Source organism: Euleptes europaea, chromosome 9 (genome assembly GCF_029931775.1).
Source record: "Euleptes europaea isolate rEulEur1 chromosome 9, rEulEur1.hap1, whole genome shotgun sequence".
Taxonomy (NCBI): Eukaryota; Metazoa; Chordata; class Lepidosauria; order Squamata; family Sphaerodactylidae; genus Euleptes; species Euleptes europaea.
In genome coordinates, this window is record NC_079320.1 from 90,964,041 (window position 1) to 90,991,382 (window position 27,342).

Consider the following 27,342-nt stretch of genomic DNA (forward strand, 5'->3'; position numbering starts at 1 on the left):
GATGCTTGCCATCAACCCGGCAAGATTTCTGGAACAACCCCAGTGTTCCAGTGTCCCTAACCACCATTCCACCTCCCCACCTTCTTTTCAGCTGTAGCTGAAGCAGCTCCCTGTGATGTCAGCAAAGAGAGCTTAAGAAGACAGGAGAAAGTGATATTAAGCGGTGGGGGGGCTAAAAGGTGTCCTCCCTCGTGCCACCTCAGTTGTAGAAGAGTTGGGGGAGGGGGCTTCTATCCGACTATGTTCTAAGCAGGATGCCAGGTAGGAACTCACAACTATTTTTCTCCATCCATTTATACACCATTCTGTTTAACCTCATTCATTCTCCCTTTACCCCAAACATTGACACCTCCCCAATTACACAGACAAATTCAGCATTTATACACACTCCATTCCCAAGCGGTGCACACAACCACACAACCTTAATCTGTTTTACACCCACCCAAATCTCCAGAAAAGGAAACCCACACCACTCACCCATTTCCATTTCCATGCACAGTTGAACAGTTAGCAGATGTGGGGTGGGGGGAGCTTTTTGTCTATTGAAGAGATGCTGCTGCTTCTCAACCATCTTTGTTCTTTTAGTTTTCGGGCCCTGCCCTTTGGCTGGTTTTGGCTAGTGGAAGTTGTAGGGTGTGTTCGTTAGTTCTCCTAATGGGATTTCATAGTGTCTTGGGGTGGAAAGTTTTATATGAAGACCATGTCTTTCTCTCTTTCTCTCTCTCTCTCACACACACACTCACACACAATTATTGCAGACTTCTGAAATGTGAGGTTTGTTTCCTCCCCTGAATCAACTGCCTTTGCCCAGAAGAAGCCCTTCACGTGCTCATATCCTCACAGACCCTGTACATTTGACAACAGTTTACAGATCGTACAAAAGGAAGGCTCTTGAGGTGTAGCCATCTTAATTTGTCCTGATATCTCATCGCTTCTCTTCCTGTTCATGTTTGTAAGTTTTCAAATCAATTCATACATAACATTTACTCTTTGAGCAAAGAACCAATTTTACATGTAAGGAAATTTCCAGAAGTGCAGTTTTGGGCCAGGCTGACTTAAGCTACTATCCACAAATCACAAAAAAGCATGAAATCCCCACAAAAGTTGAAGCAGCAGGATGTACCCAAAAGAGTAATAGTTTGCTGCCTCGTGTCTGATGCTAAAATATTTCCACAATTTCTAAACCACAAGGGTGGGATTTTGCCTGTCAAATGTCCATTGTGAGCTGCTCCCATATGCAAAACTACAATCGTGATCTTGTTTCAAATATATCTGCAGTGACACCAATTAAGAAGTTGTGCTGCTGAAAGACTGAATGTTCTTTGTCTGGCATAACAACGGCTCAGGAAATTAGATGACCCCTCTTTGCCATCAGCCAACCCAAGGCACACAGGAGGATCTGATGTTCCAGAATAAATGACCAGCTGAATCACAACCCTCTTCCTCAGTTTGGTTTACATCATGACTTCAGGTTCTATATTAAACAGTAAGTCATCATTTCCTCTTCTAACTTCAAGCAGTAGAGGCGACTCCTTCATCACCGCCTCTTGCAAGTCAGCAGAAGTCATCAATGGACGCCCGTTCACCTTCACAATGATGTCTCCATCCTTAATCCCACCTCTGCATTGGAGGAGAAAGACAGAGATCCTAAGCTAAAGCTTTTCTTGTCAGGTGTGTGACTGGACTGAAGTTCTTACGTAGAAGAACTTCACATACTTCTGGAGAGCTGTTGTCCATAGTTGAAATCGAGCCTTGGATACTCACCGTGAAGGCTCCTTCTGCTCTGAGATACGAAGGGCATCTATGATTGGATGTTTCGGCTTCGCATGCTTCGGGAGGCAGGACCTAAAAAACTTTCACTCCCACTTCCTGTCTCCTGGGATCGCCCCCTATCTCTCCAGTTCAAGACTTTCCGAGAATTAGCGGGCTCAAACATAAACTCCCCAGGAAGGAAGCAAGCTCAGAGAATATAACATTGTTAACACATAACAGCAGTGTAACAGGTTAGAAAACAGTAGCACAGGAAAAAACAGTGCAAACAGGTAAGTAACAGTCATAAACGTATGCTACCTAAGTAGGAAACAAGGCAATGCTTACAGATAAAAATATTAGTGAGAAACTGACTTACTTTTTTAGAAGTTAAATTTACCATTACAGGGAGGAATACCCGTGATAACTTTCTTTTATATTGCTCAGAACGTCTGGGCGGGGAGATGCCCTTCGTATCTCAGAGCAGAAGGAGCCTTCACGGTAAGTATCCAAGGCTCGTTCTCGCTCTGAGAGAGAAGGGCATCTATGATTGGGACATACCAGAGCTGTCCCCCGATGGGTGGGATTAGACGTCCTGCAATACACTTTGAAGGACCCGTCTGCCAAAGGCGTCGTCCGACGAAGCATATAGGTTTAGCTTGTAGTATCTAACGAACGTGGATATAGAAGACCACGTAGCAGCCTTACATATTTCTTCGAGGGGAGCCCTACGGTCAAAGGCAGTAGACGTGGCCGTGCTCCTCACTGAGTGGGCAGTAATCCTAGGGGAAACTGGCAGATTACTGTGAGTGTAAGCGAGAGAGATACATTTTGTGATGGTTCTACTAACCGCCGCCCGGGACATGGGTTTTCCCTTATTAGGTGGGGTGAGATTGGTGAAAAGAGAATCTGAAATCCTAAGAGGACCTGTGCGTCTTATGTAAATCCGCAGGGCTCGCCTTAACTCTAGAGAATGCCATTCCTTTTCTTTTTGAGACTTCGGGTGTGGGCAAAAGGAGGGTAGCACTAACTCCTGTTCCCTATGAAACCTGGAACTGACCTTTGGACAAAAGGATGGGTCCGGTCTTAACACCACCTTATCAGCATGAAAAGTACAGAGACCTGGCCTAATAGATAGGGCACTAAGCTCCGAGACCCTATGGGCTGATGTAATGGCTGTCAAAAACAGGGTTTTCATGCGCAACCAACTGAGATCTACTTGTCGGAGAGGCTCAAAAGGTGGCTTGGTCAACGCCGTGAGGACGGTATGCAAACTCCATGTCGGGAACCTATGGATGACAGGTGGGGATATTAGTGTAACTCCCTTCAGGAAGGCCTGGACGTGAGGGTGCTTTGTGATCGGGAACCCCGAGACCTTGGGAACTATGGTGGCAATTGCTGCTAATTGTCTGCGGAGAGTAGACACTTTTAGTCCCTGTTTGCGACCATCCTGCAAGAAGTGAAGGATATCTACTATGCGCGGTTTCAAAGAATTAACCCTTTTGCGGCGACACCATCTTGCAAAGGCTTTCCACGAGGTGTTGTATATCCTGAGGGTTTCCGGGACGCCAAAATGGTTTTGGTAATCTCTGTGGAATAGCCTAGAGCTAGGAACCGGTTCCTTTCAATGCCCAGGCGGTCAGATGGTACCATCCTGGGTTGGGATGAAGGATTGGACCTTGATGGAGAAGGTCTTCTCTGTTTGGTAACTTCCAAGGTTCCTGGGTGGACAACTCCATCAGGACTGGAAACCATGGTCGACGAGGCCAGTATGGAGCTACTAGTGTCACTGATGCCTGTAGACCCCGTATGTGGCGTAGAACTCGTGGTATTAGCGGGAACGGAGGGAAGGCATATAGGTGCTCCCTGGGCCATGGGGCTACCAGCGCGTCTGTCTGTTCTGCCCCGTGCTGTTTGTAACGTGTGAAGAACCTCTCTAGTTTCTTATTTCCTTGTGCTGCGAACAGGTCCACTGTTGGTTGACCAAACCGTTGGGAGATCTGATGGAACACCTCATGATGGAGAGACCATTCGGCTTCGTTCAGGGTTTCCCTGCTTAGCCAATCTGCCTGCATATTCAGGGTCCCCTGAATGTGTTCTGCTGAGATGAATGACAGATTGGCTTCGGCCCAGAGCATCAGCGACCTGGCCTCCTTGCTGAGTACCGCGGAGCGAGACCCCCCCTGCTTGTTGGTGTGGGCCTTTGTGGCCACATTGTCTGTTCTGACCAGGAGGTTCGCGCCCCGGATCTGTGGTTGAAAGAATTTCAAGGTCTTTAGGACTGCTCTGGTCTCGAGGACATTGATGTGAAGTCTTTTCTCTCGAGAGTTCCACACTCCCTGTGCAGGCCTGCCCAGGAGCGTGGCTCCCCATCCTGAGAGGCAAGCGTGGGTGAAGATCTCTGTCGGTGTGGGTCTGATGAATAATAGACCTTTGGACAGGTACGTGGGTTCTGACCACCAAACCAGGCTGGATTTCACTAGTTCCGGGACAGTTAAGCTCCTGTCGCGCTTTCGCGCAATGTCCTTTTGGTATATGCTGAGAAAATCCTGGAGCGGTCTGGCGTACAACCTCGCCCACTGGACAGAAGGGATGCAGGATATCATCAGACCTTGGAATTTGGCCAATGACATGAGACGAGAGGACTTGGCAATGATCGTCTTCCTGGCGATGGTGCAAATCTTCGCAATCTTGTCCTCCGGCAATATGAGCAAGTTGTTGGTCGTGTCGATATAGACCCCTAGATGACGAATGTGTAGGGATGGTGTCAGCTGACTTTTGGCGACGTTTGTCAGAAACCCATGATCTGACAACATTTTTAGGTCGATGGACGTGTGGTCTAGGCTCTGTTGTTCTGAGGCGGCACATATCAGAAGATGGTCCAGATAGGGGTAGATTCTTATGCCCCTTTGGTGCGCCATCACCACCAGCGTCAACATCACCTTGGAGAACACCCGCGGGGCGGAGGTCAGTTCGAACGGGAGGGCTCTGAATTGGTAGTGTTGATGGTGAAACTGAAAACGTAGAAACCTGCGGTGTGAAGGATGGATCGGGATGTGCAGGTATGCTTCTCTTAGATCCACTGACGTCAGAAAGTCTCCTGGTCTGAGGGCCTCTGAGATGGATTTCAGGGTCTCCATGCGGAACTTTTTTCGATGGACAAACTTGTTTAAGAATTTTAAGTCGAGAATGGCTCGCCAATTGCCATCTCTTTTTGGAACAGTAAAGAATATAGAATAGACGCCAGATTTCCGTTCCAGGAGAGGAACTTCCTCTATGGCATGTATGTCTACTAGATGTTGAATAGCCGCCAGCGTTCTCGTTTGCTTTTCCCTGTTCAGAGGGCGAGGGGAAGGAACCACCCGATTTGGAGGGCTCCTGAAAAACTCTATTTGATAACCCAATGACACTATCCGCATGACCCAGGAGTCTGGGTGGGAGGAGGACCATTGGTCCAGGAAAAGGTTGAGCCTGCCCCCCACAGGCTGTGGCAGAGAGTCACTGTTTAGGTTGTCGCGGGGTCTTATCCCCTCTATCTGATTGGAAATTGGAGGATCGGGAGTTCCTGGAATATCGACCACCTCTGCGAAAGGAACCACATTGGGGGTTCCACTGACCTCTCCTATTGTCTTGTTTGTAGAGTGACATGGTGTGAAAAGACCGAAAGGGAGTCTGGTTTGGATATTTATTATCCCTACGTAAGACCTTGGGAAGGGCCTTCTTCTTATCCTTGGTTTCAACAAGGATTGGTTCTAGTGACTCTCCAAACAGTTTGCTGCCCTGATATGGGTAGCCCATTAGCACTATTTTGGAGCGATGCTTTACCTGCCAGGGACGTATCCATATAGCTCTCCTGGCAGCTACTGTAGTAGCCATTGCTCTGGCAGAGAACACCATGGTGTCTAGGGAAGAATCTGCCAGAAAGGAAACCGCTTTTAGAATCCTTGAGACTCCCTCTAGGGCATTCCTGTCATCTTTGGGGATGAGCTGACCTAGCTTTCTGACCCACACTATTGCTGCCTTAGATACAAGGGCCGAGGTGATGGACGCACTAGTGGCCAGAGCCAAGGCTTCATGGGAGCGTTTGCAGGCTAGATCAACCTTGCGATCGACTGGGTCCCTAATCATTACTTGGCCTTCCTCCGTGGCCAGGTCTGAAGAGTGCAAGGCAGAAACTGAGGATTCTACAGTGGGTAAGCATAAAAGGTCTGCAGATGCAGTAGCCAAATTATAAAACTTTTTTGTGATTTGAGGGGCCCTTTCCCCCTATAGGGGCTTCACCCATTCTGCCTTTATCAGTCCTGTGAAGTAATCTGGGACCGGGATAAAACTAGAGGGGGAGTCGTTCATGTGGAAAAATTCCTTTGACCCTTTTAGTTTCTCAGAAAATGAACTTTTGGGGTCCTCTGACAGGTCTAATGCCGCTAAGGTTTTAGTTAAGAGTGAGGGAAAATCTTCTGCATTAAATATCCTGTTTTGTTTATTTTCCATAACGATCTCCTCTCCACTAGAAGAGAACTCGCCCTCCTCTCTCTCTTCCTACTCCTCGTCCGAGGAGAAGGGAGAAGTGTCAGGCCCCTGCTGCCCGGACATAGAAACCGGCTGAGGTCTTAAACCAGCCCCTGTAGTAGGTGTGTCGAGTTTGCCTGCTTTGGCGCGGGAACTGGCGTTTTTCTTGCGCCTAGGAGGACAGGCCTCCCTGGAGGTTGATGCGAGAGGGGGGGTCGGGGGGGCTAAGCTAACCATGCGCAACCCCTCTGCAAAGGAATCCCTAATGAGCGCTGCGAGTTCTGCGCGTAAAACCTCCAATCACCGATGGCGAGGGTACGTTACCGGTGGCTGTTCTGGCGGCAGGCCCTGGGTAAGCTGAGTCGGCATCTTGTGGAGTCGGAGCGGCAACCGCCGCTGTGTGCTCTGCGCCGCGGCCCAGTCGGAACGGCAATAGCCGTTGTATGCTCGGGGGCATAAGCTGGGATCGGAGCGGCCGTGTAAGGGTCTGTAAGCTTTTGCTTTGTGTGCTCCCCCCCTGGGCTCATAAAAGCAGTCCAGGCCTTTTGCCTTTCTTTGGTTCAGGCGCTGCGTCCAGCAGGCCCCAGGTTGGAATGTCTCTTCCCACCATCCACCTCCCTTGCTCTCTCCGACTCCCTCCCACCAGCTATGGCCTTGGTGTGTAGATAGCAATAACGAGCTTCCTGAGATCTTTGATGTTCCTGTACCATGCACAATTATCTCGTAGATTCCCATAACATGCATTTGACATCTGCTTCCCTGTAGGGGTTATAATTCTGTCTTTGTGAAATTGCTAGCACTTGCAACTTTGCCATTGTAGGGCCTATACTAACCTGAAGCTTCCAATAAAGTTCCTTGTTTCTGCATGACCGTCTGAGCAAGTGATTTTATGGAGTTTGCACAGGGAGGTTGGGAACCCTCACAGGCCGGAGCCGCTGTGTGTCCCTGAGCGCCCACAGACTGTATCAGCTCTGCACTCAATTTCCGGAGCTTCGGGGCTTTTTGGACCCGGGCGGCCGTGAGGAGGTGTTTCGCCGCTTTTCCACGCGCCGAGCCGGCTTTCTTTTTCTTAAGCACGGCTTTTTTAGCTTTAGCCTTAGCGCTTGCCGACTGGCTGCAAGAGGGCTGTTCCCCATCTGTAGCTGGTTTCAGAAGGGAAGGGTCCAAGTCGCCCTGCATAATAAATTGGTCTAGGCGACCCTCCGCCGTTTTGTTTTGGCGGGAACCCAGTTATGGTCCCCTCACCCCCAGAAATCCCTGAAGGGAATAACAAACACAGAGGGCGACATACAGAATTAAACCACAAAAGGTAAACGACTAGGAAAGGGGTAAGAGGTTAGGTAAGGATAGAAGACAAGAGGAAACCTTTCCTATAGCTGAGCAGAGAGCTGCAAAAAACACGCTCTCCCGATAGTGAGGCAGGAAAGAACTGGAGAGATAGGGGGCGATCCCAGGAGACAGGAAGTGGGAGTGAAAGTTTTTTAGGTCCTGCCTCCCGAAGTATGCGAAGCCGAAACACCCAATCACAGATGCCCTTCTCTCTCAGAGCGAGAACTAGGCCACATGGGCTCAAATATACATGCCCAATTTTCTCCCTACAGATTATTATTTCTTTCTTACTAACATTCAGCTGCAGCTATCAGGATTTCCAGTTCATATGACTCGTCGGATTCTTTTGCAGTAAACAATTCCACCTGAGGTCAGCAACATACCTGTGAGATGGTGAATTTGGAACAACTTCATGTATATAAATTCCACTACTGACATCAGGAAAATCTGGATTGTTAATCTTCAGTTCTTCCACAAGTCTAAAAAATGCACAGAAATATTACGCTGTCTTAATATTAGTATTTCTATTACCGCTGCTCTTTAGATACATTTTATTTTTTCCCTTCTAGATAACAGAATCTAAAGATCTCTACTTCAACATTCTCCTTCTTTTTTAAAGTGTTGCCATAGATACATTTTAGATACATTTTAGATACTCTTTAGATACATTTTATTTTTTTCCCTTCTAGTTAACAGAATTTAAAGATCTCTACTTCAACATTCTTCTTTTTTAAACAGTGTTGCCATAGGTTCTTGTAGGTTATCCGGGCTGTGTAACCGTGGTCTTGGAATTTTCTTTCCTGACGTTTCGCCAGCAACTGTGGCAGGCATCTTCAGAGGAGTAACACTGAAGGACAGTGTCTCTCAGTGTCAAGGGTGTAGGAAGAGTAATATATAGTCAGAAAGGGGTTGGGTTTGAGCTGAATATTGTCCTGCAAAAGTAATGTGCTAATCATTGTCCTGTAAGTATCAAGATAATGTGCTAATGATGGTATGGTATGTTAATATGGAACCATTGTATCCTGAAGTGATCTGTTAATGTGTGTAATCCAAAGCTAATCTGCATGGCTATTGTTGAATGTTGTCTTTGTTAGTCTGGATTCAGACCCTGGAGAGCTGCTGCCAGTCTGAGTAGACAATACTGGCTTTGATGGACCAAGGGTCTGGTTCAGAATAAGGCAGCTTCATTTGTGTGTTCATGTGTTGCTTCCCTGGATTGGAGGTGGGGTGGGGGTGGGGTTAAGGAAGAGGAGAGTGGGGAAAGGGGGTCAGGGGGCTTTCTTGTGAGGGAAGGATTGAGGAATGATTGGAAGACCCAAATGTGTGATGGGGGGAGTGTGGAATCAGTGCGATGGGGTGGGGGAGGTGCGGAATTAGAGAAAACCTGGTCCCTACCCATCTTGGGGTAGGGCAGTGTGTCTGTGTCTGTCTGTCTGTCTGTCTGTCTCTCTCTCCAGATGTTCACTGCAAACTAGGTGGGAAATAAAAGATCAGCTACCCAGGAATTAAATCAAATTGAGGCCACAGACTTTCTGTCTATCCTATAGCACCTTGGATAGTAAGGTGTATAGACTGGTCCAGGTGATTCTGGATGTGTCCTCTGTAGAGCATTGTGAGGACTGGGCTTGGGGGCAAAGAATTAGTGATGAAGAGAGAGAGACACCACCACCCCCCGCCGTGTACAGGAGAGACTGCCGCCTCATTCACCCCGCAGGGAAAGAGTGCACTGATGATCCGTCTCGCATTCTGCCATCATGAAACTTGGTCCTGTTCTGACATGGGGTTCTCTGCAGTTTCCCTGAGAACAAAGGGCCTTTTATGCACGGCTGTTTCTCCCGCCATGCCCCCTCTGACGACTTTGGGTCTTTGTTTTGATTAGGCATGCTGTTTCCGATCGTCCGAGGCTGCATTACTCTCCCCCTGTGTTTCCCCACATTTTACCTGCGTTTTCAGAGACCTGTTTCATCGCAAATTTAAAAATGTGGGCAAAATGCAGAGAAATGTAAGGGGAGAGTGAGGCAACCTCTGATGATTGGAAACAATATGCATAAACAACCCAAAGACCCAAAGTCATCGGAGGGGTGACGGCGAGGGAAACAGCCATGCCTAAAAGGCCAAAGGCGAGCTTTTGCTACCATCATGAAGAAGAAAGCCAAGGATTGCTGGTAGGAAAACAAGTAGAAAAGCTGAATTAGGACATCGCATGGCAGGGAGGGGGGAGGGGCTGACAAACTTCTCAGCAAGTCCACACCAGGCACAGGGCCAGGATTCTGGATAAGTGAAGTACCATAAATGCATCACAGACCTTCCTGATCCTGATTGGGGTGTGTGAGGCAGTTGGACTGAGCCAGCCATGGCTTCACAGTTTCCTGGAGTTTTAGAAGCTGTTGGGCCTTGAGGGTATTGCAAAGAGTGAGACACATCTATGAACTTGGCACTTGGAACTGGAACTGGGGGCTCACAGATGTCTGGATTACTTGGCTGGCATCTATACAGTAGCTACTCACCAAGTTTCCTTAGTTTAAAATGTCTGTTTCTCTTTGCAACCCACAGTTCTTCTCCAAGTGGTCAGCAGGAGATCTCCCAGGCTTCTCTTACTCCAGGGCTGCAGCAACCCACTGGAAATCTCTGCTCCTGCTGAGCCTTCTTCTCCCAAACTACAGTGCTCAGGCAAGCAACCCCCTTCCTTCCACGAGCCACTGCTTGTCCAGGCATACTGGCTGCTTGAGAATTTGAACGAGTTCTCTCTTCCATTGCGATGCCTGCAGCCAGCCAAGGGCAGCCTCCTCCACGGGCAACTAGAGGGACTATCATCTCCCCCCCCCCACAACTTGGAATTCCTTCCCTCCAGGGAGCCCATAAAATTCCAAACGCAGTGGAAGAGATTTTCAGTTGATCAGGCATTTGGATTTTGTTTTTGTTTTTTTCAAAAGAAAACTGACATCTGCAAAATCCAGGTGAACATTGAAGGGGAAAACTAATTAGGGGCAAAAGGACATTCAGTCACAAGCAACTGGCCCCAAATGCTTCTGTCTTTTACAAAATGCAGCCTCAGAAGCTGCTGTCCAAAGCGGGAGATGGGCAGAGGCAGGGAAGGGAAGGGCTGGGAAGGGATTTCCCCCCCATTCTTTCCCCTCTGCTTGTTTGTTGCTTAAAATTGCTCTCTCTCACACCACCACCCCAGTTGCTTTTTGGCCCACAGGATAACTGTGGCTTGTGGAGCAAAAGGTAGCCGGGGGAAGGAGTCAACTGGCTAAGCAGGAAAGAAGTGGAGAGGTGAGGGTGAAGAACCCTCCCCCCCTCCCCCGTCTGCCAGGCTTCCACTTTCCACTGCGGTCTCTCTGTCTGCACTTCCTAAAAGAAAAAACCCACATGTTACAGGCCCTAAGTTAAGTCAGGGGGCACCTGAGGCCAACAGGTTTAGAGCCACACTATGGGAGAATGGTCGCCTGCATCCAGGGCCTCCCACCACCCCACCCCCACTGGTGATGCAGGGCTGCATGGTGCAGCTACTGAGCAAGGGGGCTCAGGCCCCCACATAGAAAAGCCATTTCTCGTGGCAGAAATAGCAGCACAGCAGAGGGATGCAGCTCAGGGTATTTTGCATTCTCGTACGTTAAGAGAGACTTACGCGGGTGTTATTGTCAGCATCCTTAAGCCAATAAACCTTTTCCTCCCATCTGGAATAAAAACAGAAACCCTGGTTAAGATAGCCCAGGCTAGCATGATCTCATCAGGTCTCATCAGAAGCTAAGCAGGGTTGACCCTGGCAAGTATTTGGATGGGAGACCTCCGAGGAATACCAGGGGTGTGACGTGGAGGCAGGTGATGGCCAACCACAGCTGAACGCCTCTTGCCTTGAAAATCCCACTGTGGGGTTGCCATAAGTCAGTTGTCACTTGAGGGCAAAAAAATATGTGTTTTAACTGCAGAACAAAGTTAGTGTGAGAGTCAGATAAAACTCTACAGAGCAGATTGAACGATGGAGTTCTTGTCTCACTCGGTCATCTGGGGTGGGGGGGGGGTCAGGACTCCTTAACAGTCTAGTGTGAAAAGTCCTCTTTGAAGAAAGACTGCTCTCCAATGGGGGATGGAAGGCTGCTTATGGAAAGGGCAAAACATCTGGAGGTTTCCTACATTTAGACAACATCTCTGCTGAAATCCTCTATACATCTATGTAGTCTCTTCAAAAAGATGTTTGTATTCTTTATCTTAAAAAAACAGCATTCCAGTTCTTGTACTCTTCTTTCTGTCTATGACCTCGAAGCAGCTCTGGCACCTGGCCCACTCCTCAAGGATGCTCAGCATTACAGCTCCCCCCCTTCCCCCCCCCCCTGCCACATGAACAGGGTGAAACGAAGGAAACATCATCTTTTCTAACCGAATGCACAGATGGGGTTGATCATGTGAAACTTCTCTTCCTCTGTGTGGCTGCTGGGGGAGGCCTGCAAATGTTTCGTACACCCAAAGGAAAAGTGTGCACACATCATGTGACTTCCAAGTGGAAATGCCTCCTGGTGTACCACAAGTGGTAACTGAGCTGGCATTTGAGACAATGCCCAATGGGCACTCCTCACTGACCACACTTAGAGGGGCACCTTTCCATCTCCCTTCTCCTCCTCAAGAAATGGCCCAAAGCTGGAGGACCCGTGTGAGTGTGGGACAGGGTTTTCATTTTTTTTAATTTTTATTTTCCGAACTAAAAACACAAACATACAAACATAAACAAATTATTGCATCATATTGGAACTAACTTCCTAGTTGCATTTCACTTACAACCTTCTCTAACTCACACTTGTCTGTATTCTGATTACATTTTCGTATCTAATAATACATTTATTACTTAAATTCTTACATTATATTTCTATTATTTCTATTATTATTGGTTATCAACCGTATAGGATAGTGTTTTCATAACACCCTCAAAAGCCTTTCCCATCAATTTCAAAAGCAATGTAGGGACTGGACTGGCCTTTGGAAGCTAAGATTATGCTTTTACTTTTACAATATTAGCTTAACATTTTTAAACAATTTCTTTTTTTAATGAACCGACTATAAATTCAGGGGGTCAGCCACATTAGTTTGTTGCTGTGAAAACTAACAGGAGCCTCACACAGCCGGCTCCCTCCAGAGACACCTCTGCTTCAAACATCTGTCCATCTTGAAGGTGTGACCCAACAGCTCTGTGACCCAACAGCTCTGTGAACAGACTCTCCTAGGAAGTCAGGAGAAAACACCTTCTGATCCAAAGACAACCTTGCGGCTGGAGGGGGGGGGCATCAACAGTTCAGGGCAGGATCCCCACTTGAAGCCAGTCAGCAAAACTGAGAGAGCTCCATGAAAGATTTTAGACTGCCATTGGTATTTGTCTAGGCACATTTTTAAAATCAAAAAGAATTGGGAAGGCCGTGAAGCCTGATGGGATGCCACACCTGAGAGGTGTGTGTGTGGGGGGGAAGGTGGCATCACGGCGTCACTCCCTTTGCAAGGCACAAAATGACAAAAGCGGGAAGTTGTGGCCACCGTTGTCTGCATACAGTGATGGGGCCCCTTCCAGACGGCTGGTCCCACTGCCAGCAACATGGCGGCACGCCGACTCTTTGCCAATGGTAGAGGAGACGGAGAGGGCCCGTTTCCCTCAGGCGGCACTTGGAACAACTGGGGAAAGGTTCAGCTGCAAAGCTGAGATTCAGTTCCAAGAGCAAAACAATACATGAATCTGTTAATATGCAATCACAGTTTTGGTTTCTGGCACATTAATGGAATCTGTTTCTGTTTTTCAAATTAGAAACAATGGTAGCATTTTATCCAATAACATCTTAACTTATGTTGACGTCTGTCCTATCACAGCCAATGTGAAGGGTTTCCCACATGTGCAGAAGAGGCCTGCAGCGCACCAAGCAGCACTTTGTAGATGAGCAGTAGAGATGAGCCTCGTCAAAGTGAAGGTTTCATTTCAAAGGGTTGATGCTGGGAGCTATTTTAGTGTGCAGGCACTTCTAGGAACCTGTCAGGTTGACTGAGAGCACCGGACAGCGTGATTATCTGCATGGAGTCTGCAGCAACCGTTCTTCCTTAATTACACACACACACAAACCATTTAACAAATTTTACCTTTACTTTGTTTGCTGTTATTCTCGGAGAGAAATCGGGAGATACGATCAGATGGTATTGCAAAGGAAATTCCTGCAGTAACCTTTAAAGTATTGATACCAATCACTTCCCCATCCTGTTGACAAAAGACACACATTTTGTTATTTTAAAAGCATTTAATGTTTTCTTAAATTTTAGCAGCTTGCCCTTTGCTTACCGATATTCTGCTGTGTTGTGAAGACAGTGGGGCCGGTGGCTCGGAGCACCTGTGGGGCTCAGGCCAGCATGGCTGGCAATTCGCTTCCGAGGAAAGGGCAAGTCTGCAGGGAGGCGGGGCGGAGACGGGTGGGAAGCCCCCTCATGCAACAAGCTCCTCTGACATAAAACCAGGCAAGGCTTTGCCCTCCTAGACCCGACAAGGGACCCATCTAGCCCCACATCCTATATCCTGCAGTGGCCAGCAGAGATGTAGGGCAGAACACTTTCCGGTACTTTATATTATCATGGGAAATTTTCCATTTCTAAAGGGTCATTGTCTCATCTAAGTAATAACATTGAACAGATGACTAATAGATTAGTCATGTCAGACTAATTTTATCTCCTTTTTTGAGAAAGTTACTACCTTGCTGGATCAGGGGAATGCCGTAGACATAGTTTACCTTGATTTCAGTAAGGCTTTTGATAAGGTCCCACATAATATTCTCGTTGACACGTTGGTAAAATGTGGTTTAGATCCTATTACTGTTAGGTGGATCCGTAACTGGTTGACAGATCGCACCCAAAGAGTGCTTGTTAATGGTTCCTCATCCACTTGGAGAGAAATGACTAGTGGAGTTCCTCAGGGATCTGTCCTGGGCCCTGTCTTGTTCAATACCTTTATAAATGATTTGGATGAAGGAATAGAGAGGGTGCTTACTAAATCTGCAGATGATACTAAATTGGGAGGAGTAGCAAATACTGTAGAAGACAGAGCCAGGATACAAGGGTGATCTTGACAGGCTGGAGAATTCAGCTAAAACAATAACATGCACTTCAGTAAAGATAAATGTAAAGTTCTGCATTTAGGTAGGAAAAATCAAATGCATAATTATAGGATGGGGGAGACTTGTCTGAGCAGTAGTGTGTGTGAAAAGGATCTTGGGGTCTTAGTAGACCAAACACTGAACATGAGTCAGCAGTGTGATGCGGTAGCTAAAAAGGCAAATGCGATCTTGGGCTGTATCAACAGAAGTATAGTGTCCAGATCACGCGAAGTGATGGTATCGCTTTACTCTGCTCTGGTTAGACCTCACCTAGAGTACTGTGTTCAGTTTTGGGTACCACAATTTAAGAAAGATGTAGACAAGCTGGAACGTGTCCAGAGGAGGGCAACAAAGATGGTGAGGGGTCTGGAGACCAAATAATACGAGGAAAGGTTGAAGGAGCTGGGTATGTTTAGCCTGAAGAGGAGAAGACTGCGAGGTGATATGATAACCATCTTCAAGTACTTGAAGGGCTGTCATAAAGAGGAGGGTGCCCAGTTGTTTTCTGCTGCCCAAGAAGGTCGGACCAGAACCAACGGGTTGAAATTAAATCAGAAGAGTTTCCGTCTAGACATTAGGAAGAATTTTCTAACAGAGCGGTTCCACAGTGGAACAGCCTTCCTTGGGAGGGGGTAAGTTCTCCTTCCTTGGAGGTATTTAATAAGAGGTTAGATAGCAATCTGTCAGCAATACTGATTCTATGACCTTAAGCAGATCATGAGAGGGAGGGCACCTTGGCCATCTTCTGGGCATGGAGTAGGGGTCACTGGGGGTGTGGGGAGGAAGATAGTTTTAATTTCCTGCATTGTGCAGGGGGTTGGACTAGATGACCCTGGTGGTCCCTTCCAACTCTATGATTCTATTCTATGTCTGCACAGTGTCAAAGTTGTAGTTAATATTTTTCAGGTGATTAGACCTAAGAATCATGTAATAGATTCTGTGTACATTTTTTATTGACCTGTAAATGGGGGCACCTTTAGAATCCTGACACAGGGTGGGGTTGCAACTATAAAATGTCTGCTGTAGGAGGTGGAGTCCACCACACAGCAGAAGCTCAAGTGCAGGGGAGAAGAGGAGCAATTTAAAAGATATACTGAGAAAGAGGAGTGAGAGAGAATAAAACGAACACTATGGTGGCAGCTGCCACTGAAAATGCTATTTTAGTCTGCACAGCCAAACAGAAGCCCAGCTAGGTAAGAGTCCTGGGTGGCCCCACCCACTTTCTAACAACACTTGGTGGGTGCCAGGAAAGGTACTGGCAGGTGCCATGGTGCCCACAAGTTGAGGACCCCTGTTCTAGGGTATTGCAAAGTATCAGAAAATCGACCCAAGGTGTCTGGCACAGCTCAGTGTGGGGGCAGGATGCTTTGGATGCACACAGAGCACTCTTCAAACTGCAGAATCTCTCGGGGGGGCGGGGGGCTGGGGCCTTGGAAAGCTGCAGCCAATCAGAGGAGACATAAAATCAGAGCCTCAAGGGACTCGACTAGAATGAAAGGAGAACCAGGGATCACCTGCAGATGGGTGGACCCATCCTCTCCCTCCCACTTGGGTTTACACGGCACATGGATCTTTATTGCTCTGGTTTGGTGACATCTGAAAACAGCCGCACTCTTTGACAAGCGAACAGTGGCCGCTTGATTTGGTGCTGGAAGGGAAGCCAAACAGAAGCTACCAAGACTGCACACATTTGAGACTATTTCTGAAATTCTGCTTTTTAAAGTAGCAATTTCATCATATTATGCAAACACAAAAATGCAGCAAGTTCTTACCAAGTTTACCAGAGGTCCTCCTGAATTCCCATACTGCAAAAGCAAGCATCAAAAATGTTAAGGCCCGTTCCAGAAAACGCAAGCCATATTTCAAAAAGGTGTTTTATATTTCATTATTTTATTATTTTAAGGGGGAAGTGCTGCTGTGTGCTACATAAGAAACCTGCACCTTCTTCTACAGCCTCAGGTCTAGTAGCAGACTCAGGTTGTGAACCTGCTCTTTCATGAGAGGACAACCCATGTCCTGCTGCACCTCTCTACCCTATCTGGATCGAGGTTCAGTCTGTTGGCCTCCTCCATTCTATTACTGTCTCCAGGCAACGTTTCAATACTACCCCCATCTCCACCGAATCAGCAGAAAAGGAGAGAAAGGGTTGAGCATCACGTGCCCACAGGTGAGGCTTCACTCCAGATCCTCAGGTTACTTCACCCGGGAGCCTCACATAGATGCTGGAATGCACAGGGGATAAGAGGGAACTTTGCCGCTTCTTGTCATACAAGCGTCAGCAGGGCTCAAGCAGCATCCCCTCCAGCTCCACCTTCTCCTCTGGCCTGGCAGTTAAGCAGTACCAATTCCCCCTCTCCACCTGAAAACTCAAGAGGACACCATGGGAGGCCGCACTGAAGGCAGCTGTGTGACCCGGAAGAACCGACCGCTTCTGCAGCGGAGCTTCGACTTACGTTGATGATGGCATCTGTCTGAATGTAGTCCATGTCCGAATCCCGCAGGCCCAGCTCCTTGCCGTCCCTCTGGGCTGTGCTGACTATGCCTGTTGTCACCGTGTTCTGCAAAGCAAACGGGCTCCCCATGGCCACAACAAATTCCCCTGGCCTCAGATCACTGGACTGGCCCAAGAGGAGGACAGGCAACTTTTTCTGCAAGATTAAAAAAAAATAGGATGGCTTACATCTGAGCAGATCTAAACATGAACACTAGCAGGACGATTCTAATGACTGATCAGAAACAGGGATCATGGGGAAACTTTCCTCTGATCAGAAACAGGAGTACCACAAATCACATCGGCTCCACTGAGTGCATGTTGGAGACTGAGTCTAAATGTTGTGCCTGAGCATGAAGGTCACAGGGGGTCTTGGGCTGTTAATGCCTGGCTAGAGAGTTGTTGGTTTGTCCCTCTCGTGTCTCACACTTTTCTAATCCGAGAGCAAAAAACTGAACGCATTAGAGGGACTTCAGTCGTCGGCCGGCCGTTAGAGGGCCTGGCTGTCGGGGAAGGCCATCTGGCAGCTGCCGGCTGGGCCGTTGCCCCGAGGTGTCTGCCGCCGCTGCCTCTCTTGGCCCTCCTCTTTGCCTTCTCCTGCTCTGGGGGCAGCACCTCTCTTGCTGCCTCTCTCAGGGTGGGAGGGGAAAGGAGTGTTGGAAGGAAATGGAGTCGGCCCCCGTGCTCAAATGCACCAGATAACACTCTGAGTTGAAGTGATTATTTCTTTTAAGTCGCGTCAAGCCAGGGATTGGAAAACCTGGGTAAGTTTCGGAGGGAGGTGGGCTGATCCCGTAGGTGGCCATGCGTTTACAAAATGGAGATTCGCTACATTTGGGGGAGACTCACAGGCCAAAACGGCCATTCATTTTTGACTTTGGTCAAGTTGCCTCCACTTAGCTCAGCAGAGGGCACACTGAATGGCTGCAAAAAGGAAATGGCCCTGAAAAGGCTCCGACTGGGAGGAGGCATCAGGACACCAACCTCCTATGTTCCGCTACAGAGAGTTTGGTTCTTTCCACCCAAATGCTCCTTCCTCGTGCCTTCGCCGTACACATGGTGAAGAACAGCAATACCAACAACTGTGTATTTTCATGGGGAAGAGTCAGTTGTGGTGCATTGCATGTACATTATTTTCAAACACAAGGACAACATCGTTCTTTAAATTCAACCCATTTTTAAAGGATGGTTGTGCATGCTGATTTCGAAGATGGAAAGGGCTGCTACACAACCAGGTCAGGAAGCTGAGAATTCCCACGCGCCACCTGACCAGATCAGCTGTGGGTCACAGGAGCAAGGTGAGATGCAATGTGAGAGCAGCACATCAGCTGTGGCAAGAAAAGCCCACACCTGACTGGAAAGGGGGGAGAGCCGCTCTGAACTCCTTACAACACCACACAAACACAATTTCGCCTTTAACTGGTCCACAGACACATTTGTGATACTTAACGTCAGAAATCATATCTGCAAACAGGTTTGTTCCAAGTATGTTTAATTTAATTGAGAAGGACTGCTCATGCCGAAATGAATGAAGCCATGCCTCAAAAGGAGTGAGGTCAAAGGCCAGCCCAACTGACGTCAACGGAGGAAGCACCTGGCCAGCACTGAGCAGGTTTTCTCTCAGCTCCTTACCCGTGGTTTTATCTTGATGGTGGCGATGTCTGACTTCTTGTCAATGTCTTGGATCGTCGCTTCGTACGTGTCCCCGTTCTGGAGCTGCACTTTCAGCTGCTGCCGCCCAGTGGCCGTGCTGCTACTGGTCACCACGTGGGCGTTGGTGACAATCAGCCCCGTGTCAGACATAATAAAGCCGGAACCGCTGGAGAGGGGGACGTTGTGGCCAAAGAGGGGGTGCCTGCAGAAGACGCCAGAGAGGGCAGCTCTTAAGTCGCACAGCGGGCAGAAAAACTGGGGCAGGCCACCCCCACGCATGAAACAAGGCGGTTTTCTCTGGAGCAGGACTGGGCCTCTCTTCCAGCCTGAACGTCAGAAAAACCACAACACCCACCTGTGAAGAGGCCTGTGTGCCAACAAACAAAGGTTTTGTGTGTGTTTGTGTGTGTGTGTGTGTGTGTGTGTGAAGGTCGCACTTGGTCAGACACACCAGGAGCAAGCTGAGCCCCAGCAGCACCACCAGTGCTTCAGGGGTCACCTCAGTCCCTGGGGTGCAGCAAAGGCCCTGTGTGCTGAGCAAAACGGCCCAGCTGGCCGGCCGGCCTTCAGCGCGTCTGCTGGGGGTTCCCTCCCCAGCTCTAGAGCTGCTGCAAAGATTACAGAGCTGCTAAAATAGGTTAATGAAAGAAGAAGATCACGCAACGTTGTGGAAGTTCACAAGCATTGGAGAGCCATACTGGTGATTCGCATGAACACCTGGAGCTGCCTTCTCCTAAGTCAGAACTTTGGTCTATCAAGGTGAGGAACATCACCTCTGTCTGGCAGAGGTTCTCCACTGTCTTGAGTTGAGGTCTTTCACTTCACCTATTTTTATTTACTTACTTGCTGCGTTCATAGTCCACCTTTCTCATCAACACTCCAGGTGGATACCAAATTAGAAAACAATGAAAAAGGGGCTAGTATAATATGTACAACGAACAATGCAACAAAACTGTTTTACAAGAGAACAATGAAATAAAAACCAGTATAATACACCTAGTACAGAATGCAGTAAAAACTGCCTACAATTTTTGACAGGCATTAAAAGTACCACCCTATTCCCTTTCTAATTCTTCAAGCAAAGCAGATGCTCTACCACTGAGCCACCTCCCTCCCTGCTGAAGAAGGCCTTCAGGAATGGCCTTGCTCTCTTCAAAGGCATGGGGAGCCACTGCTTCTGGGCACAAGCAGAAGAAATCATAATCCACGACATTCTCAATCCACCCATTCTTCTTCCCAAAGTCATCAGTCACTCAGAGATCAGTGGCAGATTCTTCCATGCAACGTCTGGGGGGGGGGCAGTTCTCTGAACTCCTGAAAACGTTTGGCACAGATCCAGAACGCCTCCCCTGCCGTGCCACAGCAGGCCTTGCTTGGCCTGGAGCACCAACACAGGTCAAAGACAGCACGGGGGCTCTCTGTCCAGAAACTATTTAGGCACACATCCACTACCTGTTGTATACCCTTGACCAAAGAACGGTACACTCCTATCTGGGATGGTCGTCCTCTTCCACAGAGCACACAGCTTCAGGAGGGACGCACATGGAGCGGTGAGGAAGGCAGGGGACACCCACCTAGCCAGTCAGATCAGCCGAATCAACCCTGGCGATCAATGGGGTGACAGATGTTACAGCCAGATCGCCCTCACATCCCACTACCTGTCCTACAAAATAAGCCAATGGACCCGGGTTCAAATCCTCACTCTGCCATGGACGCTGGCTGGGTGACTTTGAGCCAGTCACACAGGCTCAGCCTAACTTACCTCACAGGAGGTTGTGAGGATAAAACGAAGGAGGGGAGAAGGGTGACGTAAGCTGCACGGGGTCCCACCGGGGAGAAAAGTGGGGTATAAATAGTTGAACACATTAACTAAATAAATAAAAGGCATGACGTTTACCTGAGAAAGAGTTCTATGTGCACAACGGCAGGCGCAATCTTCTCCACCACATCTGCAATGAAGTTAAACTTATACCTTGGGCTGTTTGGCTGTTGATCTATACTAGCAGAGAGAAATGGAAATGTCATTAAGAACTGGGAAATCAGCCAGATCTTATTTCTATATGACCCATAAGGCCAGCTCCAAAGGCAATCTTATGTTTCTCCCCTACAGTGACGCCGATTCCCATTCTTCCCATAGGGCTGCCAACATCGGCACTCAGAAAGAGACAAAGCAGAAGTGGGAAGGAAGATCCCAGCTTGATTTTGTATAATACTGGGCGGGCTGGACTGAGTGGAAACAGACCGTCTGCTACTTAGAGGACACACGGCCAGGACTGCAGGAGAATCTGGCGGCAGCCACAGGCAAGTCAACATCAACCTTGAAGTCCTCTGAAAATTGGCAGGAGGCGGACAGTGGGGCTTGCTCAGATTTCTCACTTGCAGGTTCATCACCTCGTAACTGCCTGCACGGGAACGCTCGTCTGAGAGCTGGATCCTGGTTTCAAAACAAGCTGACATTAAAATAAGCCGAACTTAACGTTCTACAGCTGAGATATTCTGATCGTGCATCACGGGAGCCATTCCATTTTTCCATTTCCTCATCTCAGTGTCTCACATGTAATAATTGGTGTATTAATTAATTAATTAATACTTCTATTTATAACCCTCCCTTCCCCTGCATAGCAGGGCTCAGGGCGGACAGCAAGAATTCAAAATACACTACCTAAGTAAATAACATGGATTAAAATTTAATTGAAACAGTAGTAAAAGATGGCGTTAAAAGCAGCAGGGTGCTGGCTCTCATAGGTCCTCCCGGCCTAAATACAGCTGCCAGTTTAGGCACCGGGAGCAAATGCACACTGGCTAAGTGGGCTGGTATGGAGTTGGCCCAAAATACCAGATGATCTAATAGCACATAATGTGGGAGGGGGGGCACGAGGGCCAGGCCGGCAGACAGATTTGCTGCACGCTGCCACTGCCCTGGCGGAACCGAAGCTCCACCTTACAGGCCCGACAATAGAAGAGGAGGGAGATTGAGGTGTGGGATAAATACCTGACTGGCTGGATGGGCAGTTGTAAGGCAGGAGTGGTCCTTCAGGGCCCCCTGGAGATGAGCTGTAAGGCCGGGCCCCAGATGTCCGGGAAGAGGGCTTTGCGAATAGCCTTCATCCTCATGATGGGCCTGCATGCGGTCAACAGCCTGCCCCAGGCTGGGTCAGGTGACCCAGAAGCCACTGTGGTTGGATCAGCTACTCGCTGACTTCAGATTCATGTGGCACAGGAAGCGGTGGGGGGGGGGGGGGCTGGAAGCACACCGCCTCTGGATTGGCAGATGTTGTGGAGGATGCAGCACACCAGGCGCACAAGCGCCACTAGGTTTTCCTTGATGCCCAACAGCAGGTTTATGATCTTGTCCACAATTAGCACAATACGTCAGCTATATGTGAACCCTCGGCCAGATAATACGATATTCAGTGAGGTCAATGTTTTCTGTGTTCATATCCAAGACTGATTCCCTCGCTATTGTGACTGTTTCTCTGTTCAAATAATAAACTCTTTTTTGCTTATTACACTATGTACACCAAATTCCATTTTTAGCTTTATTTCCTTCTACTTCTTAAGTAGAAGAGCCAGCATGGTGCAGTGGTTAAAGAGCGGTGGACTCTGATCTGGAGAACCAGGTTGGTTTCCCCACTACTCCATATGAAGCCTGCTGGGTGACTTTGGGCTAGTGTAGGGTTGTCAGGTCCCTCTTTGCCACCGGTGGAAGGTTGCTGGGGCGGAGCCTGAGGAGGGTGGGGTTTGGGGAGGGACTTCAGTGCCATAGAATCCAATTGCCAAAGTGGCAATTTTCTCCAAGTAAACTGATCTCCATCGGCTGGAGATCAGTTGTAGTAGCAGGAGATCTCCAGCTGGTACCTGGAGGTTGGCAACCCTAGTCACACTTCTCTTCAAGCTCTCTCAGCCTCACCTACCTCACAAGGTGTCAGTTATGGGGAGAGGAAGGGAAGAAGAGTGTAAGCCGGTTTGATTATCCTTAAAAGGTAGAGAAAATTGACATATAAAAACCAACTCTTCTTCTTCTTAAGTTGCAAAAATAACGGTATAAACGCTATACCTCTTTCTCTGGCTAGTGTTGGCTATAGCTGCAATTTTGTCAGAACACAAATACACCATTTGGTGGTGGAAGGGTGCTGTCAAGTTGCAGCCGATCCAGCAGGGTTTTCAAGGCAAGAGACGAACAGAGGTGGTTTTGCCATTGCGTGCCTCTGTGTAGCAACCCTGGACTTCCCTCAGTGGTCTCCCATCCAAGTACTAACCAGGGCTGACCCTGCTTATCTTCCAAGATCAAGCTAGCTTGGACCATCCAGGTCACAGCCTGTGACACTTATACTCTTAAATATGCAAAAATTAGAGTACAGTAGTACCTTAAAGACCAATGTTTTCCAAGGTATAAGCTTTCATCAGTCAAAGTTCACTTCATTCGTAAAGTTAAATGTAAACAGATAAGTCTTTAGTGTTCTTAAAGCCGTAAAATAAGTTTATGTTCAATAAGAACATGGCATGTATTTCTATTCTCCCGCCCCCCCCCCCAAATTATATTTCCCCCTACCCACCCCCGGGGAAGGAGTTTCCCGGGGCTTCAAAGTTTCCAAACCACAAAGAATGCAAAACCCAAGCGAAGGCCTCTTATGCTGCTCTTCACACCAAGAGACAGCCTTTGGCTTGTGGGCCGGCTGGTGGTACTGAGTCTGTGGCCAAAGTCCTTCAGGTCAAAATCACCAGCCAGGACTATGGGGTGGGTGGGTGGAGGGTAATACGGATGCACTCAGGGTTCCACCTGTCCCTGGGCATATTAACAGTCACCCTCCAGAGAAGCTGAGAGCTCACCCTGTAGCCGGAAATGTGAGGAAAATACGACCAGGTAAATCATTCCAACCATTCTAAAATATTGGTGAAATTATCCAGTTCTTTTTAAACTGATGGCCCAGGTTAGATTTTAAAAGACATAGGTGATTGGTTTTTTTTAATATCTATATTTATTAATTTAGTGCATACAAGATAACAAAAAAGGTTGTTTTGAACACCTTACATATACGCTGGTATGCCCATTCAGCCCTCCCACCCCTTCTTTCCCCTTCCTCTCAACACACTTATTTATTTACGTTATTTACGTCCCTGCCTTTCTCACAGGGACTCAAAGCAGGCTGCACCCAGTGAGCCAGGGCAAGCTACAAAACGGGGCACTCGGTAACCAGGGCGTCTGGATTTTAGAAGTCTGCAACCACCAGAAAGAACTGAAGCACCCCATAAGTAATCACATGACACGTTAAGCAGTGCAGAAATTACATAAATAGGACCCCACTTACAGTAAGCTAAACACAGCCGTATAGACCACAGTCCCTAATAATTTATCCAAGTAAGTTTGTAAAACCATTTTGTACGGGGCAACCCTATTGCCTGCACAGAAAAGCCCTCTTGGATAGTTCAGTTTTGCATAATTGACAGAAAATTTACATTCCTTACATTCAGCCAGCATTTGCACCTCCATATGCACACCCATGTCTGTTGCTATGAATGCCAAGCCAAGGGGTCGTCCCCACCCCACCCCACCCCGGCTCCCAAGTTTTGAACAGAAGATCCTTCCTCAGGTCAACTCAGATGGCCACCACTTCTTTCCAAACAGAAACAGATACTTTTTCATGACTTAGAAAGATGACAAATGAAATTTCTCTTGGCACCCGCAGAAATCCAAAATAAATGTTTTGAAGCTGTCTGTAACTAAAGGAGGAGGACCTCCCTGCCCTGCCCTGGAGTGTTTGTTTTTGCAGCTAAGGCTTTTCTGTGGGCTGGTCTCAGCGCCAGGCCCCGTCCCAGTCTGGAGGGTCTTCTGACAGAAACCCAAAGACGAAGGAGATGAAGCGGCGGCGCTTTTGTCTCCTCACGAGATCTCGTGCAGATGCCTAACAGCAAATTGGACAGCCTGTTCCTGCAGACCTTCCCTTGGCAGGACGCCACACCCGGGCCAGAAGTCTAAACAGATCTGCAGTCTTTCTGCCAGCTCCGGCGCAGGTTTGCTCAGACATCAGTCTCATCCGACCGCAGTGGCCTCGCCCCCAAGCAACCGTGACTGGGATGACAGCCGCATGAAGGCTGCCTGTGTCCAAAGCCAGCCGCTATGGTATAGTGGTTAGAGCGCAGGACTAGAACACACCTAGCCCTGGAGCCCATTTGGTGACCTCGGGCGAGTCACTCCGCCGGCCTTCCCTACTTCACAGGATTGTTGTGAGAATAACCGTGGGCGCAAGGGTGAGATACAAAACACAGCCGATACAGAGTTAATAGTGTGTGGCTAAAGCCTGAGTCCAGCAGTGCTCGGGAAGCAGGCCCCCACGGGCCATGGCCGGCCACGGGGATTCCTGGGAGGCTGGCTGGGGCCCTCGCAGAGACTCCGGGCCGGGGGCCATAGCCATGCGCCTGCTCTTCGGACCGACAGGCGACAACCAGCCGCCAAAGCAGGGGGCCGCCCTGCCTGACTGCACCTGGGCTGCTGCAGCCAGCCAGCCAGCCAGCCAGCCAGCCACCAGCCACGAACAGAGCAGACAACTGGAGTCAGAGGGAAGCAGCCTCCAGCCCCCCCCCCGCCCCCCGCGAGGGGTCAGCCCCATTTGTGTACGACCCCAGTCAGGTGTGGGGCAGGAGCCCGAGGGCGGCGGGAGAGCGGCGGGCAGCGGCAGGGCTGCCGGGCGGAGTCCGGCGGACCAACGGGGAACCGACCGCAGACCCCTCCCAACCCAACCGCCGACCTGCCCGGAGCGCCCCCTCCCCTCCCCTCCCCTCCCCTCCCCTCCCCTCCCCGCTCTCGGCCCTCCGGCCCGACGGGATGTGCGGCCAGGGCGCCTTGCGGGCCGCGGGCACGGCCGGCGCCCAGCCCGGAGCGCCACGCTGGCTGCAGACGGCCGCCCCCCGCCAGAAGCCCCCGCCGGAGCTCCCAGCCCCTTTCCGCGCCCGCCCGCCCGCCCGCCTGCCTGCCTGCCTGCCCCGGCCCTGCGGCCCGCGGGCTCTTACCGTCTGGCCGGCAGGCGGCGGCGGGGGCCTGCTGGACGGCGGGCAGCCCCTGCTGCAGGGCGCGGCGGGCGGCGGCCTGCAGGCGGCACACGTTGGCGTAGGTGCGGCCGTCGGTGCCGCAGGCGGGCGCGGCGAGCTCGCACCGGCACAGGCGGCGTTGGCGGGGCCGGGCGGCGGGCGCGGAGCGGCACTGGAGGCCGTCGCCGCACGGCGGGTCCCCGGCCCGCCCGCACGCCTCGCCCTCGCCCGCCGCGCACACCACGCAGCAGTTGCAGCCGTCGGGCACGTAGCCGCTGGGGCAGCCGGGGCTCGGGCAGCGGGACACGTCGCAGCGCGCCGGGCACTGCCCGCCCCAGCCGCGCGCCGCCAGCACCAGCGCCAGCACCAGCGCCCTCATGGCCCGCAGCCCCGACCACAGCCCCGCAGCCCCACGGCCCACGCCGGACGACCCACCCGCCGCCCCGCCGCCCCGCCGCGCGCCGAAGGGGCGGGCTCGGCGCCGCCGCCAAGGCCAGCCCCCCAGCCCACCCCCGCGCCCCACACGCCGGCACCCAGAGGGGCCCCCGGGCCAGGCGGGAGGGGCCGGAGCTGCGCCAGGCGGCCACGGAAGGGGAGCTCTCCGCAGGGTCGCTCCCCTCTGGCAGGCCAGCCCACGCCGACGCCTTCCCTGCCGCGCCGTTGGAAGAAGAGCGGGAGCGGGGAGCGGGCGGGCCCAGGGCGCCCCTCGGCTCTTCGGCCCCGGGCGGCCGCCTCAGGGCCGGAGGCGCAGGATCCCGAAAGCCCCCATCCCCCCGCCTGCCCGTCAGGGAGCCTCTTCGGAAAAAACCAAAGAACGGCTATTCCATGGCCGGCCGGCATCATTGGATATCAGTCGATGGGGCAGCTGCCTTTGCAATGGCTGCATCACATTTGGGTCTCCCAGTTTTCTCGCCAGCAGGGACCCAAAGTGGCTTTGAATACAAAAGCACACACCACCCAATAGGAAAGAACCAAACTGGGAGCAGCTGGTCTTCCCCTCTCTTCCTCCTAGGCGACCACCCTCTCAAGCTCCCAGCGGCGACCCCTTGGCCCACACCTTTGGGCTCACCCAGGGTTTCAGTGCCTGGGAGCCCAGGACGCAAACTGCTGCCGTTCTTGCTCAGCCTGCTGTTGGCCGGCTCATGGGGCGTCTACTCTGCCCGAAATGCCTCTGGGGCACATCAGTGAATATAACATACATCGACAGTCTGCAAACGTCAGCCACCTGAGGACCCCCATTCCGATTAACCTTGGCTCTTCCCGTGCTGGCAGAGGCCCCTGCCCGGCAGCCCCCTTTCAAAGCAGGCACAACCAGGCGCGTGTGCCCACGGAGCCCTCCCTCCTCCTGCATCTTCCAAACAGTACGGTAGGACTCTTTAGCAAGTTCCAGGGAAAATGCTTTTGCATTGTCAGTTCGTTGCCTACAAGATCAGGGCTCAGGCACTGGCTGAGTATTTTGGGCAACCACTT

The 27,342-nt window shown here is 50.2% G+C and overlaps 1 protein-coding gene across 1 annotated transcript; it reads right to left on the reverse strand.

Moving 5' to 3' along the window:
• Positions 1-1,427: 1,427 nt before the first annotated feature.
• HTRA3 (HtrA serine peptidase 3) lies at positions 1,428-27,223 on the reverse strand. Its single transcript, XM_056855129.1, has 11 exons — positions 27,072-27,223; positions 26,531-26,667; positions 25,855-26,442; positions 20,744-20,840; positions 18,826-19,048; positions 17,156-17,350; positions 16,475-16,507; positions 13,702-13,816; positions 11,219-11,267; positions 7,971-8,066; positions 1,428-1,620 (listed from the first exon to the last, which is right to left on the reverse strand). Exons 1-11 carry the CDS (start codon positions 27,221-27,223, stop codon positions 1,455-1,457), a joined length of 1,851 nt encoding a protein of 616 aa, XP_056711107.1. The 3' UTR covers positions 1,428-1,454.
• Positions 27,224-27,342: the final 119 nt, after the last annotated feature.